This window comes from Microtus oregoni, unplaced genomic scaffold, assembly GCF_018167655.1.
Source record: "Microtus oregoni isolate MIOR12 unplaced genomic scaffold, Mior012 000043F_ref0000047, whole genome shotgun sequence".
In the NCBI taxonomy this organism is placed as follows: domain Eukaryota; kingdom Metazoa; phylum Chordata; class Mammalia; order Rodentia; family Cricetidae; genus Microtus; species Microtus oregoni.
Window position 1 is genome coordinate 2,615,603 of NW_024543210.1, and position 12,790 is coordinate 2,628,392.

Below are 12,790 nucleotides of genomic sequence, written 5' to 3' on the forward strand. Positions count from 1 at the left end.
TCACAGTCTGCCTGAGCTACCGTTCCTTCAGAGCCAATACCGGCAACTGATACCCTGTCTCAAAATAAGAATGAAGAGAGAGCTGGGGATATAGCTGAGTGGTAGGACCTAGCTTGCCTAGCATAGCATGTAGGAAGCCTTGGGTTCAATTCCTGGTGTGGAAACCAAAAGGCCAAAAATAAGAAGCAAAATTCTCCTTTGTATCTTGGAGCTTGATTTGTGATGCTTGCTACACACGGTTAAGGCCAACAGCTAATGGTCCAGGTACCCAACACAAATGGCTAGTTCTAGGGAAAGCGACACTGTGAAGACTACCTCACCCAGTACAGTGGTGCACACCTCAGGAGACAGTGGGCCAGCCTGGTCTACAGGGCCAGACTGGTCTACATAGCAAGCGAGGAACCTGCCTGACTCTATTTTAAAGGCAGGAGCTATTATTTTTAAAAATAAGTTTTTTGCTTGTTGGTTTTTGTTTTTCGAGACAGGGTTTCTCTGTGGCTTTGGAGCCTGTCCTGGAACTAGCTCTGTAGACCAGGCTGGTCTCGAACTCACTGGAACTAGCTCTTGTAGACCAGGCTGACCTCGAACTCACAGAGATCTGCCTGCCTCTGCCTCCTGAATGCTGGGATTAAAGGCATGCACCACCACCACCTTGCTAAAAATAAGTTTTTATTTATTGTGAGAATTGAGTTGCTTTCTGTTTCCTGGAACCTTACCTTCCCCAACCCATGACCTTGATTTGTTTTTTAGAATATCTTGACTGCTCTGACCTCTCCCTAATCAGATGGGAGGTGACCACATGGTTGATTTTTTTAAGTTTTGTTTTTAAATTCTTGTTGGGATTAACACAAGTCACCCAAGGCTGCAAAGTGGAAGCCTGTGTCAAAAAGTTAAAAAAAAAAAAAAACAAACCAACAACAACAACAACAAAACCGCCTTTAATCCCAGCACTCGGGAGGCAGAGGCAGGCGGATCTCTGTGAGTTTGAGACCAGCCTGGTCTACAGAGCTAGTTCCAGGACAGGCTCCAAAGCCGCAGAGAAACCCTGTCTCAGAAAAAAAAAAAAAAAAACAACAACAACAACAACAAAACCACTACTACTACCTTGGGGTTGGAGAGATGGCTCAGTGGCTCACAGCGCTGGCTGCTCTTCCAGAGGACCAGGGTTCAATTCCCAGCACCTATATGGTGGCTCATAACTCTCTAACTCCAGTTTCATTGGATCCAACACCCTCAGCCATACATGCAGGCAAAACACCAACGCTCGTATAATAAATAAACTAAAAAAGAACAAAAACTACCACCTCAACACAGTAAGCTGCTTGTATTTAAATATCACCCCCACTCGAGTGGGGCGAGAAGGCCATCTGTCTGTTCTTAACAGCTACGGAGGGACTCATTCCTTTAAGGAGGGCAATCCTCTTCCTTTCTCTGAGGATTTCCCTATTGTATTTTTGTCCACAGTGGCATTTTCCCTACTCTTCATGATTGTGTTTTGCTGGTAGGAAATGATACGGAAATAGAAGGATATAGAGGTGGGGGTAGCCCAAAAGAAAAGTATATGGAAAGCCTGTAAGAAGAAATTACTGTTGTTTTTGGTTTGGGTTTTTGTTTGTTTTTTCGAGACTGAGTTTTACTTTACGAACTTGCTCTGTAGAGCAAACTGGCCTCAAACTCAGAACACCTGCCTCCGTCTGGTGTTCTGATTAAAGTGTGCACCACAGCCTGGTGGAAATTACCTTTGGGTCATCTTAATCATTTTAAGGGTGCTTCAAAAATCAAGATAGGCTTTTTGTTGTTGCTCTAAATGAGTTTTGAGTGTTTAGACTGTATGTTTGTCAGTGCAGCATGTGTGTCCCGCTCCTGGTGCCCGCAGAGGCCATTAGCAGACTTTGTGTCTCCTAGAATCGGAGGTCCAGGTGCCAGTGAGCTGCCTGACAGTGTGCTGGTACCACTAAGAGCTCTTAGCCGCTGAGCTGTCTCTCCAGCCCTTTATGCTTATTTTTACATTGTGTGTGTGTGTGGGGGGGGGGGGGAGCACGTGGATGTACGGTGCTGAGGGCTAATTCATTTTCCGCCATGTGGCTTCCAGGTATCCAACTCTAGCGCCTTTGCTGGATGAGCCATCTCTCCAGCCCCCAAATTACGATAAGTTAAAAGGTTAGCACCGGTTTGTTAACTAAATCCCTGACAGAACGACTCTGAAATTTGGTGGTTAAAGAGAAAGCCCCAGGCACTACGGCCGGATTTAGAGAATCCACCATGCACTGCCCACAGTAAGGCTTGGGGACAGGCTCCGGCGGGAACAGCCCTGAAATTCAGACTGCGGCAGCCACGCAGTGGACCTGGGAGGCCCGCCCGCTGCGACAAGCGGATCCTCGGTTCCGGGCGGAAGCCAGGGGCCCGCAGCCTCCTGCCGCGGGCCTTCGTCTGCAATGAGGACCCCAGGGCAGGCGCCCTTTTCCGCTTCTCACTGAGCACAAACCAGTGCAAGGGCCATATGCGGCGAACAGGCCGGGCCGCAGGTCCACACAGACCGCGCGCTCACAACAGAACGTCCCTTTCACGGGCACCTAGGAGACGGACCCGACACATGGCGCCTCTCCCGGCGGCGCGCGGCCCCGGATGGCATCTCACTACGCAGGCGCAGAGCGCCTAGCTGTGGAGGAGGGGCTTGCGTTCGTTCTGCGCGCTCCCGGCGGAGGGGCGGGACCCTGCCAGGGCGCAGGCGCAGGCGCGCGGCCGCGGCGGCGGTTGGGGAGGGTTCTTCCGGAAGGTTCGGGAGGCTTCTGGAAAAAGCTCCGCGCGCGCTGGGCGGGCCCGCGTCTATATAAGGCCGGCGCGGGGGGCGGCGAGCCAGTTGCTTCGGTGTCGTGGTGCGGATAGTCTCGTTTCTTGCGTGGTCACTCAGCAAAGGTGAGGCCTCTCCGAAGGGTTTAGTGGGGACCGGGAAGCGAGGTGGTCTCCTCGGGCGGCGCGGCGGCGGGGCTGGGGCCGGGGCGCGTTCCGTGCTCCCTCAGCCCGCGGAGGTGGGCGGCCATGGCCCCAGACCCTAGGCCCCGGGCGGCCCCCACGCCTCAGCCCCAGGCCCAGGATGCGGCGAGCGCTGCTGGGCCGGAGCGGCGGCGGCGAGGCTAGCGCTCGGCTCCTGCCTCACGCCGAGGCCACCGCGGCTCTCGCCGGTGCTCCTGAGGCGCGGGCGGAGGACGGAGGCGCCATAGCGGAGGGCTGTGGGGGGGAGGGTGGCCGTTGGGGACGGCGTGCGTGGGGCCGCTTGGGTCCGAACGCCCTCCCGGAGGCGCGCACATGCGCCTCGTAATTACTGCATTCTGAAATGAGGTCATCCCTTTGTCATCCATCCTCCCCCTCTCGCCTTCCCCTCTTTCGTCCCCTTCCTAATCCGGAATATTGGTCTTAAAATACATTTCCAGAGTGGGAAGTCATTAGCACGGCTGTAGACTGTAGGCATACCGTGACGCTCACAGCAGCGCTGTGCCCTTTCTAGATGCCTGAGGAAACCCAGACCCAGGACCAACCAATGGAGGAGGAAGAGGTCGAGACTTTTGCCTTTCAGGCAGAAATTGCCCAGTTGATGTCCTTGATCATCAACACGTTCTATTCGAACAAAGAGATCTTTCTGAGGGAGCTCATTTCCAATTCATCAGATGTGAGTCTTACCGTTGGGGAATTGGGGTTTGGTGCAGTAAAAATTTCACCTGGGAGCTTGGCTTTATGCTTGACGCTTTTCATGCTCTCTTAATAGGCTCTGGACAAGATCCGATATGAGAGTCTGACAGACCCTAGCAAACTAGACTCTGGGAAGGAGCTGCACATTAATCTCATTCCCAACAAACAAGATCGAACCCTCACCATTGTGGATACTGGAATTGGAATGACCAAGGCTGACTTGATCAATAACCTTGGTACCATTGCCAAGTCTGGCACCAAAGCCTTCATGGAGGCTTTGCAGGCTGGTGCAGATATTTCTATGATTGGCCAGTTTGGTGTTGGTTTTTACTCTGCGTATTTGGTCGCTGAGAAAGTGACCGTGATCACCAAACACAATGACGATGAGCAGTACGCCTGGGAATCCTCAGCCGGGGGATCTTTCACAGTGAGGACTGACACAGGTAGGCAAAGGCCAGAGTTTGTGTTAGCTGGGAGAACTGCAGAGTTCGAGCGCCCTGTGAGATGTGAAGTCCTCCAACAGAATTGTTAAAGGGAGAGTTGGAGGAGCTGGGCTGCTAGAGGAAGTACAGAACTGTACAGCTAATGTTAGCTCACTGGTGCAAGCTGTGGGGTGTGGGGCCTTTGAATCTGTAGTGTTTGCTTTTGGGAACAGTGAGGTGGTGATGCATTATTTTAGTTTTTCATTCATCTCAATACTCCAGCAATCGCTAAGGTTACTAATAGCCATTTAAATTTAGGCCTTTACCTTTTTTCCCCCCCCAGGGGAGCCAATGGGTCGAGGAACAAAGGTCATCTTACACCTGAAAGAAGACCAAACTGAGTACTTGGAGGAAAGGAGAATAAAAGAGATCGTGAAGAAACACTCTCAGTTTATTGGCTATCCCATTACTCTCTTCGTAAGTTTGACGTTCAACTGCAGAGTAGATTTTTTTTGTTTTGTTTTTTTCAAGACAGGGTTTCTCTGGTTTTGGAGCCTGTTCTGGAACTAGCTCTTTATTTATTTATTATGTATACAACATTCCTTCCATGTATGCTTGCCAGAAGAGGGCACCAGATGTCACCATAGATGGCTGTGAGCCACCATGTGGTTGCTCGGAATTGAACTCAGGACCTCTCTGGAAGAGCAGTCAGTACTCTTAACCTCTGAGCCATCTCTCCAGCCCTGGAACTAGCTCTTGTAGACCAGGCTGGTCTCGAACTCACAGATCCACCTGCCTCTGCCTCCGCCTCCCAAGTGCTGCGATTAAAGGCGTGCGCCACCACCGCCCGGCTGCAGAGTAAATTTCTATAGGATAGTTTAGACTAAAATCCTAGTTTGGGGTGGGTTTTTTTTTTTTTTTTTTTTTGCCTTTTTTTGTTGGTGTGCTGTTTTTCTCTGCTCCCCTTCCCTCTCCCCAAAAAGATCCTAGTTCTTAAAAGTAGTAGTGAACCTAACATTTACTAGAGATAGCTTGAAGCCTATGTGGAACCAGTTCGGTAGGTCTTTGTACACTGAAAAGGGCTGTTGAGAAAGTCTAGGCCACTTGGGTTTGACTAGTTAATTCATTCCTTAGTCTATCCTTTAGTGTATAATGTACAATGCAGATGTTGACATGTTTCTTTGAAGGTGGAGAAGGAACGTGATAAGGAAGTCAGTGATGATGAAGCTGAAGAAAAAGAAGATAAAGAGGAAGAGAAGGAAAAAGAAGAAAAGGAGTCTGACGACAAGCCTGAAATAGAAGATGTCGGTTCCGATGAAGAAGAGGAAGAAAAGAAGGATGGTGACAAGAAGAAGAAGAAGAAGATAAAGGAAAAGTACATTGATCAGGAAGAGCTCAACAAAACAAAGCCTATTTGGACCAGAAATCCTGATGACATTACTAATGAAGAATATGGAGAGTTCTACAAGAGCTTAACCAACGATTGGGAAGAACATTTGGCAGTAAAGGTGAGTGATTACTGAGTGCTTAAAGCCAGTCTGTCTTTACAGTTTGTCGGGTTGGATTATCTTCATAACCCCTTTATGTCGAGTATCTGTCAAATAGCTCAGTGGAGAAGTAAGTTCATTTTGTCTTGCAGTTAAAAGTATTTCATTCTATTGCAGCATTTTTCTGTTGAAGGACAATTGGAATTCCGGGCCCTCCTTTTTGTCCCAAGACGTGCTCCTTTTGATCTGTTTGAAAACAGAAAGAAAAAGAACAACATCAAGTTGTATGTGCGCAGAGTTTTCATCATGGATAACTGTGAAGAGTTAATTCCTGAGTATCTGAGTAAGTATGAATAAAAAGAAAAAGCACTGTTAACAACAGTCAAGAAAAGTAATCCCATTACTTCTGGGGTCTGCACTGGTTTGGGGGACTGACAGTGGTAACCTATTGACAGAGTCCTAGTCTAACTTGAGGCTCTGGGTTCAATCCCCTGGAGGAAAAAAATGAACATCAGTTAGAGTTTCAGAACAATTTATCTTTGGTCTTTTCCTCCCCAGATTTCATTAGAGGAGTGGTGGATTCTGAGGATCTTCCTCTAAATATCTCCCGTGAAATGTTGCAGCAAAGCAAAATTTTGAAAGTTATCAGGAAGAATTTGGTCAAGAAATGCTTAGAACTATTCACTGAGCTGGCAGAAGATAAAGAGAACTACAAAAAGTTTTACGAGCAGTTCTCAAAAAATATAAAGGTTGGTGTTGACAACGTTTTCCTGCTACTGGCAGCATTTAAAAACTAGCTCCAGTTTTTTGGTTGGTGGTTGGTTTTTACTATGTAGCACTCTGGCTGTGTGGAACTTGATGGATCAGGCCGACCTCAAACTTAAATCCCTCTGCCTCCCAAGAATTGGGATAGAAGACTGGTTCTATTTGTATATATGGGAAATATTTTTATGCTTTTTTGTTTCAGCTTGGAATTCATGAAGACTCTCAAAATCGGAAGAAGCTTTCGGAGCTGTTGCGATACTACACATCTGCTTCTGGAGATGAGATGGTTTCTCTCAAAGATTATTGCACACGAATGAAGGAAAACCAGAAGCACATCTACTTTATTACAGGTAAATATCTGCTCTCTCTACCTGTGTGATACTCAGTATAGCATTTCTGTAAGTAAGAATGTCCAGTCTAGTAATTAAGCCTGTTGCTAGGTAGAAAACTTGAGTAAATGAAACCATTTTTTTAAAAAAGCTGGTTTTCTTTTCTGTAACAGCCCTAGCTATCAGATCTTGCCTGCCTCTGTTGCAATTAAGGGCGGGTAGTGCCATTACCCAGCAACATGAAAACCTTTTTCCCCCAAGTGCTGGGATTTAGAGGAATGTACCATCATAACCCAGCTTGAAACCATTTCTAAATGTAACTACAATATATTTCTCAGGTGAGACCAAGGACCAAGTTGCTAATTCAGCTTTTGTAGAACGCCTCCGAAAGCATGGCTTAGAAGTAATATATATGATTGAGCCCATTGATGAATATTGTGTGCAACAACTGAAAGAATTTGAAGGCAAGACCTTGGTGTCGGTTACCAAAGAAGGACTGGAGCTTCCTGAAGATGAAGAGGAGAAAAAGAAGCAAGAAGAAAAAAAGGCAAAATTTGAAAACCTCTGCAAAATTATGAAAGATATTTTGGAGAAAAAGGTTGAAAAGGTATGTGAATGTTTCCCTGTGTTGCTATCACTGGCTAGTTGCTTGGTCTTTATCTTAGAAATACTTAGTTTGATGGGTTCCATAACTGATGCCTATATTTGCAAATACTATTTCTGGTCAATTTTTGTAGACCTTAGTCATGGCTTGATTTCATTATAGGTGGTTGTATCAAACCGATTGGTGACATCCCCATGCTGTATTGTCACAAGCACATATGGGTGGACAGCAAACATGGAAAGAATCATGAAAGCTCAAGCCCTCAGAGACAACTCAACAATGGGTTACATGGCAGCAAAGAAACACCTGGAGATCAACCCTGATCACTCCATTATTGAAACCCTCCGGCAAAAGGCAGAGGCCGACAAGAACGACAAATCTGTGAAGGATCTGGTCATTTTGCTGTATGAAACTGCACTCCTGTCTTCTGGCTTCAGTCTGGAAGATCCCCAGACACACGCTAACAGGATCTACAGGATGATCAAGCTTGGTCTAGGTAAGCTGCAGACTACATGTTTCAAGGAAAAGAAACATGTTGAATGGGATATGTTCATTTTGAGCTGTGAGACAAAAATGGATTATTACTGTTTAGCATAGTCACATTTAGCCCAGACCAGCCATGTGTGTGTATACAGCTGAAGGTGCCCCTCGATGATTCTCCCCCTCAGGTGCTAGGTTTATAGGCATATATACTTGGCCTGCCTGGTATGAGGTTTTGTTAATGCTCAGTCTAAAGCCGACAAGAATGACAAATCTGTGAAGGATATGGTCATCTTGCTGTATGAAACTGCACTCCTGTCTTCTGGCTTCAGTCTGGAAGATCCCCAGACACACGCTAACAGGATCTACAGGATGATTGAGGCTCCTTAGTTGGAATTAACTGTAACACTTTATCCCCAAAACAGGTATTGATGAAGATGATCCTACTGTGGATGATACCAGTGCTGCTGTAACTGAAGAAATGCCACCCCTGGAAGGAGATGACGACACTTCACGCATGGAAGAAGTAGACTAAGCTTCACCAGAACTCTTATGTTTGATGCTTATTATCATTCCTTCTGATAATATATTTCCCAGGATTTTTGTTTATTTTTGTTGACATTAAGACATCTGTGTGGCATGAAAACTTAAGGGGAAGATAAAATTTCTTTCTACTGGTGTGATACTGTGATACTATAGGTTTGATTCAATAGGTTGGTAGAACGTTTGTTGTAAGACGTAATGTAACCTATTAACTTTGTGGTCTGAAGTGTTTAGCTGTCTATCAAGCTGGATCCCTTATTTTAGACCAAATAATTTCACTTGGAAGTGTTCTGAGATAACTTCATGTTTAAACAGAAAAAAAATAAGATGGCTTAAGTTTCATCTTAAAATTTTTCATCCCCTATAATTCTGCATGTACTAGTCTTAGAAGTAAGTACACAAGCTAAAACAACAGGAATTCCCCATGTGGCTTGTACCAAGAACAAAATCCTAAGCTTCCCTAGGTCTTGTAACTGAGCAAGGCTTGTGAGTGGAAATAGAGTGCCCAATCACATTCTGCTTCAAAAGGTAAATACAGATGAGAAAAAAGGTGTGACATCTGTGTGTTTTTTTAAGTAGATGTGGGGATTTGGGTTTTTATTTGCTCCATTTGCCCAGTGGAACAGAGTTTAATACTGGGCTGCCCTCACTGTATATTGAGATCTTTCAAAACCATTTAACTCTCAAGCCCAACTTTAGGCTTAGGCTAGGACAATACCTTAGGTTAGGTATTGTCCTAGCACTTGATAAATAAGGCATATTTATGCCAATCCCTTGTAGATGGAGGACCTGGAGTTCAAGGTCATCTTTGTATGGTTGAGTTTGCTGTCAGTCTGGGCTCTCAAATCTCATATAAAGTTGGGTACTTGTGGTGTGGGTGAGGTGGTACATTAGTAGGCACAAGAGAAGTATTTATTTTTTATCTTCATCCAAATGTTGACATACCAAATTATATCCAGCCTTAAATTTTCAGGATGAAGTCTAGTATTGGTATGCTATCTGGTAGAACTGGTAGTGTTTAGGTGTTCTATATAGTCCTTAATTCTGTGACCATGTATCAAGTTTCTTTCCAAATCTCATAATCTTAATAGAACTGTTAGGTTTTTTTGTTTTTGAGACAGGGTTTCTCTGTAGCTTTGGAGCCTGACCTAGAACTAGCTCTTGTAGACCAAGCTGGTCTCAAACTCAAGATTTGCCTGCCTTACCGCTGGCTCTTAACTAGAATCTTAACATTGTAGAAGGAATTTAAAGGAACTGGGTTAGGAAGAGGTAGGTAACAGGGTCCAGAGTTCAAGGTGAAACTTCTGTAGGGATGATAGAGCTATCCTCTAGTGCATGTACTATGTGCAAGATCTTAATTTTCATCCTTATTAACACAAGCAGCCCTGGATAGAGAAGATAGCAAATAGAAATAGTAGCAATGTATAAAATTAGGATCCTGATCTGAATGCATGGGTTGGGGAGGGTGGTAGCGTAGAATCAGGCACTAAGGGACCATTATTACATGTCACATTTTAGTTTTTGAAAGTCTATCTAAGGCAGTGGTTATCAACTTGGTTAGTAAAATGACCCTTTCACAGATGTCACCTAAGACCATTGGAAAAACACATGTTAAAGACTCAAATTGCAGTTATAAAGTAGCAACAAGCAGGGTGCGGTGGTGGTGCACACCTTTAATCGCAGCACTCGGGAGGCAGAAACAGGCGGATCTCTGAGTTCGAGGCCAGCCTGGTCTACAAGAGCTAGTTCCAGGACAGGAACCAAAAAGCTACAGAGAAACCCTGTCTCAAAAAATAGCAACAAAAATAATTTTTGCCTTTTTGAGACAGGGTTTCTCTGGTTTGAGAATCTGGAAAGTTAAATGGTAAAAGAAAAGGAGACAGTTGGGTTGATACGAGTGCAGTCGGGTGATGGTGGTATTGCACAATGTGCATATACTTAGCAGTTAATACAGTAAAGACACCTTCAGTATAGTTACATAAAAACATGTTACACGCCTTCCTAGCACTCAGTAGAGACAGGTGGATCTCTTGAGGCCAGCCTGTTGTACAGAGTATCTAAAACCTGTTTTAGAAACCCTGTTTTGAAAGATGTTTAACAAACTAGAAGCAGCTGTGTCCTCATGTCTACTGACCTAATTACAGTTAGGAATTTACTATTCTGCAATGAAAACACCATGACCAACTTGGATTATAGGGTTTGTTTTTTTACACCTCCACAGCTTTGTTATCAAAGAAGTCAGGACGGGAGCCCAACAGGGAAGGAATCTGGAGGCAGAGGCCCTGGAGGGTATCTATTACTCTTGTCAACTTGCTCAGCCTGCTTACGGAACCTGGGCTACCAGCCCAGGAGTGGCACTGCCCAGAGTGGGCTGGGCTCCCCCATCTATTACTAAGATGACCTACAGGCTTGCATACAGCTCAATCTTAGGGTTCCCCCCCTTCAACTGACAACATCTGGCTGTCCTGAAACTAGCCAATGATGGGCTGGAGAGATGTCTCAGTGGTTAAGAGCACTTCAATTCCCAGCAACCACATGGTGGCTCATAGCCATCTGTAATGAGGTCTGGCGCCCTCTTCTGGTCTGCAGGCATACAAGCAGACAATTCTGTACATAATAAAATATTTAAACAAAAAACTAGACCTTGAGGGGCCTCAAGAGTTGTGCCTACCTCTGCTGGGATTAAAGACCTGTACTGCCACCATCTGCCTATGGAGACCTCTGTTATGTTTGTTTTTTGATACAGGGTTTTGGAGCCTGTCCTGAAACTCACTTTGTAGACTAGTTCGGGTGCTCGCTTCGGCAGCACAAATACTAAAATTGTGGACTAGTTCGGCATGGGATTCTGAGATCTGCCTGCCCTTACCCAAGTGCTGGAATTTAAGCCTCTTTTTTAGACTACCAAGATATAGACCACCATTTTGCAAAATCCAGCTGCACAAACTTCAGCTAGTCCTATCACATCTACAGTTGAGCGTAGTGAATGCCCATTTGCCTGTTTTCCTGGGCTGAACTGTTTCCTCTGTCTATATTTTGGGGGCAATATATGTGTTTACATAGGAAATGGTGTTCCCACAATGGGCTGGATCTTTGCATAGCAATTATCAAGACAATCCTCCAGACCTACCCCCATACTAATCTGATTTCCTCCAGATGTCTTTTTTTTTTTTTTTTTTTTTTTGAGACAGGGTTTCTCTGTGGCTTTGGAGCCTGTCCTGGAATTAGCTCTGTAGACCAGGCTGGTCTCGAACTCACAGAGATCCGCCTGCCTCTGCCTCCCGAGTGCTGGGATTAAAGGCGTGCGCCGCCATCGCCCGGCTCCTCCAGATGTCTTAACTGAGATTCCCTCCTCTCAGATGTTGACACAAACTAGCCAGCAAAAGGATCTAATTTCGGTCTGACACAGGGTCTTAACAGCCAAGGCTAATCTGAACTTCCCATAGCTAAAAATATCTTTGAGCTCTTGTCCTCCCAAGCATGGCATTACAAGTATACACCATCATTCCATGTTTTTGGTGTGTTTAGTCTCGGGCATTAAGTATAGGACCTCATGAATGTTAAGTGCTCTATCACTGCTGAATTACATCCTTAGGTTTTGTTGTTGGGGGTTTTGTCTTTTATTTTTGGTGTTTTGAGACAGGGTTTCTCTCCGTAACAGTCCTGACTGTTGTGGAATTCACTTTGTAAACCAGGCTAGCCTCAAACTCATTGAGGTCCACCTGCTTCTGCCTCCCAAGTACTGGGATTAAAGGCATGTGACACTACCGCCCTGCTGGGTTTTTGTTTTGTTTTTTTGGCTCTTCGAGACAGGGTTTCTATGTAGCTTTGGAGCCTGTCCTGGAACTAGCTCTTGTAGACCAGGCTGGCCTCAAACTTACAGAGATCCACCTGCCTCTGCCTCTCAAGTGCTGGGATTAAAGGTGTGCACCACCATTGCCCGGCTGAGACAGGGTTTCTCAATGTAGCCCTGGCTGTCCTGGAACTCACTCTGTAAACCAGATTGACCTCAAACTCAAAGAAATCCACCTGCCGCCGGGCGGTGGTGGCGCACGCCTTTAATCCCAGCACTCGGGAGGCAGAGGCAGGCGGATCTCTGAGTTCGAGACCAGCCTGGTCTACAAGAGCTAGTTCCAGGACAGGCTCCAAAACCACAGAGAAACCCTGTTTCAAAAAAAAAAAGAAAGAAATCCATCTGCCTCTACATTCCAAGTGCTAGGACTAAGTGTTCAACACCATGGCTGGGACCATAGCTTATTTTTTCTTGTGAGACCTCCATGTAGCCCAGGCTGTCTTTGAAGTTGCTATATAACTGGACTCTCCACACTCAGTGCCAGGATTACAGGTGTGAGCCGTCATGTCCAGATCACACAACTATTTTCAAACATTTCATTACCCACAAACAGCAGGCCTGATTGAGTGAGCACTAACTTGGCTGCTGTGGTCTCTGCCTTTGTGCTCCAGCCTAACACTTCT

General features: G+C 45.7%; 1 protein-coding gene across 1 annotated transcript; it reads left to right on the forward strand.

Moving 5' to 3' along the window:
- Nucleotides 1–2,756: 2,756 nt before the first annotated feature.
- Nucleotides 2,757–8,870, forward strand: Hsp90aa1 (heat shock protein 90 alpha family class A member 1). Its single transcript, XM_041633253.1, has 11 exons — nucleotides 2,757–2,916; nucleotides 3,506–3,667; nucleotides 3,764–4,130; nucleotides 4,453–4,586; nucleotides 5,297–5,617; nucleotides 5,774–5,939; nucleotides 6,155–6,345; nucleotides 6,564–6,711; nucleotides 7,029–7,297; nucleotides 7,457–7,790; nucleotides 8,200–8,870. The coding sequence occupies exons 2-11, from the start codon at nucleotides 3,506–3,508 to the stop codon at nucleotides 8,307–8,309; spliced, it is 2,202 nt and encodes a 733-aa protein (XP_041489187.1). The 5' UTR covers nucleotides 2,757–2,916; the 3' UTR covers nucleotides 8,310–8,870.
- The last annotated feature ends 3,920 nt before the right edge of the window (nucleotides 8,871–12,790 follow it).

Coding starts and splice junctions, on each gene's coding strand:
- Hsp90aa1 (XM_041633253.1), top strand. CDS start 3,506: ATGCCTGAGGAAACCCAGACCCAGGACCAACCAATGGAGGAGGAAGAG. Junction 4,587..5,296: donor GCTATCCCATTACTCTCTTC/GTAAGTTTGACG, acceptor GTTTCTTTGAAG/GTGGAGAAGGAACGTGATAA. Junction 5,940..6,154: donor GTTAATTCCTGAGTATCTGA/GTAAGTATGAAT, acceptor TTTCCTCCCCAG/ATTTCATTAGAGGAGTGGTG.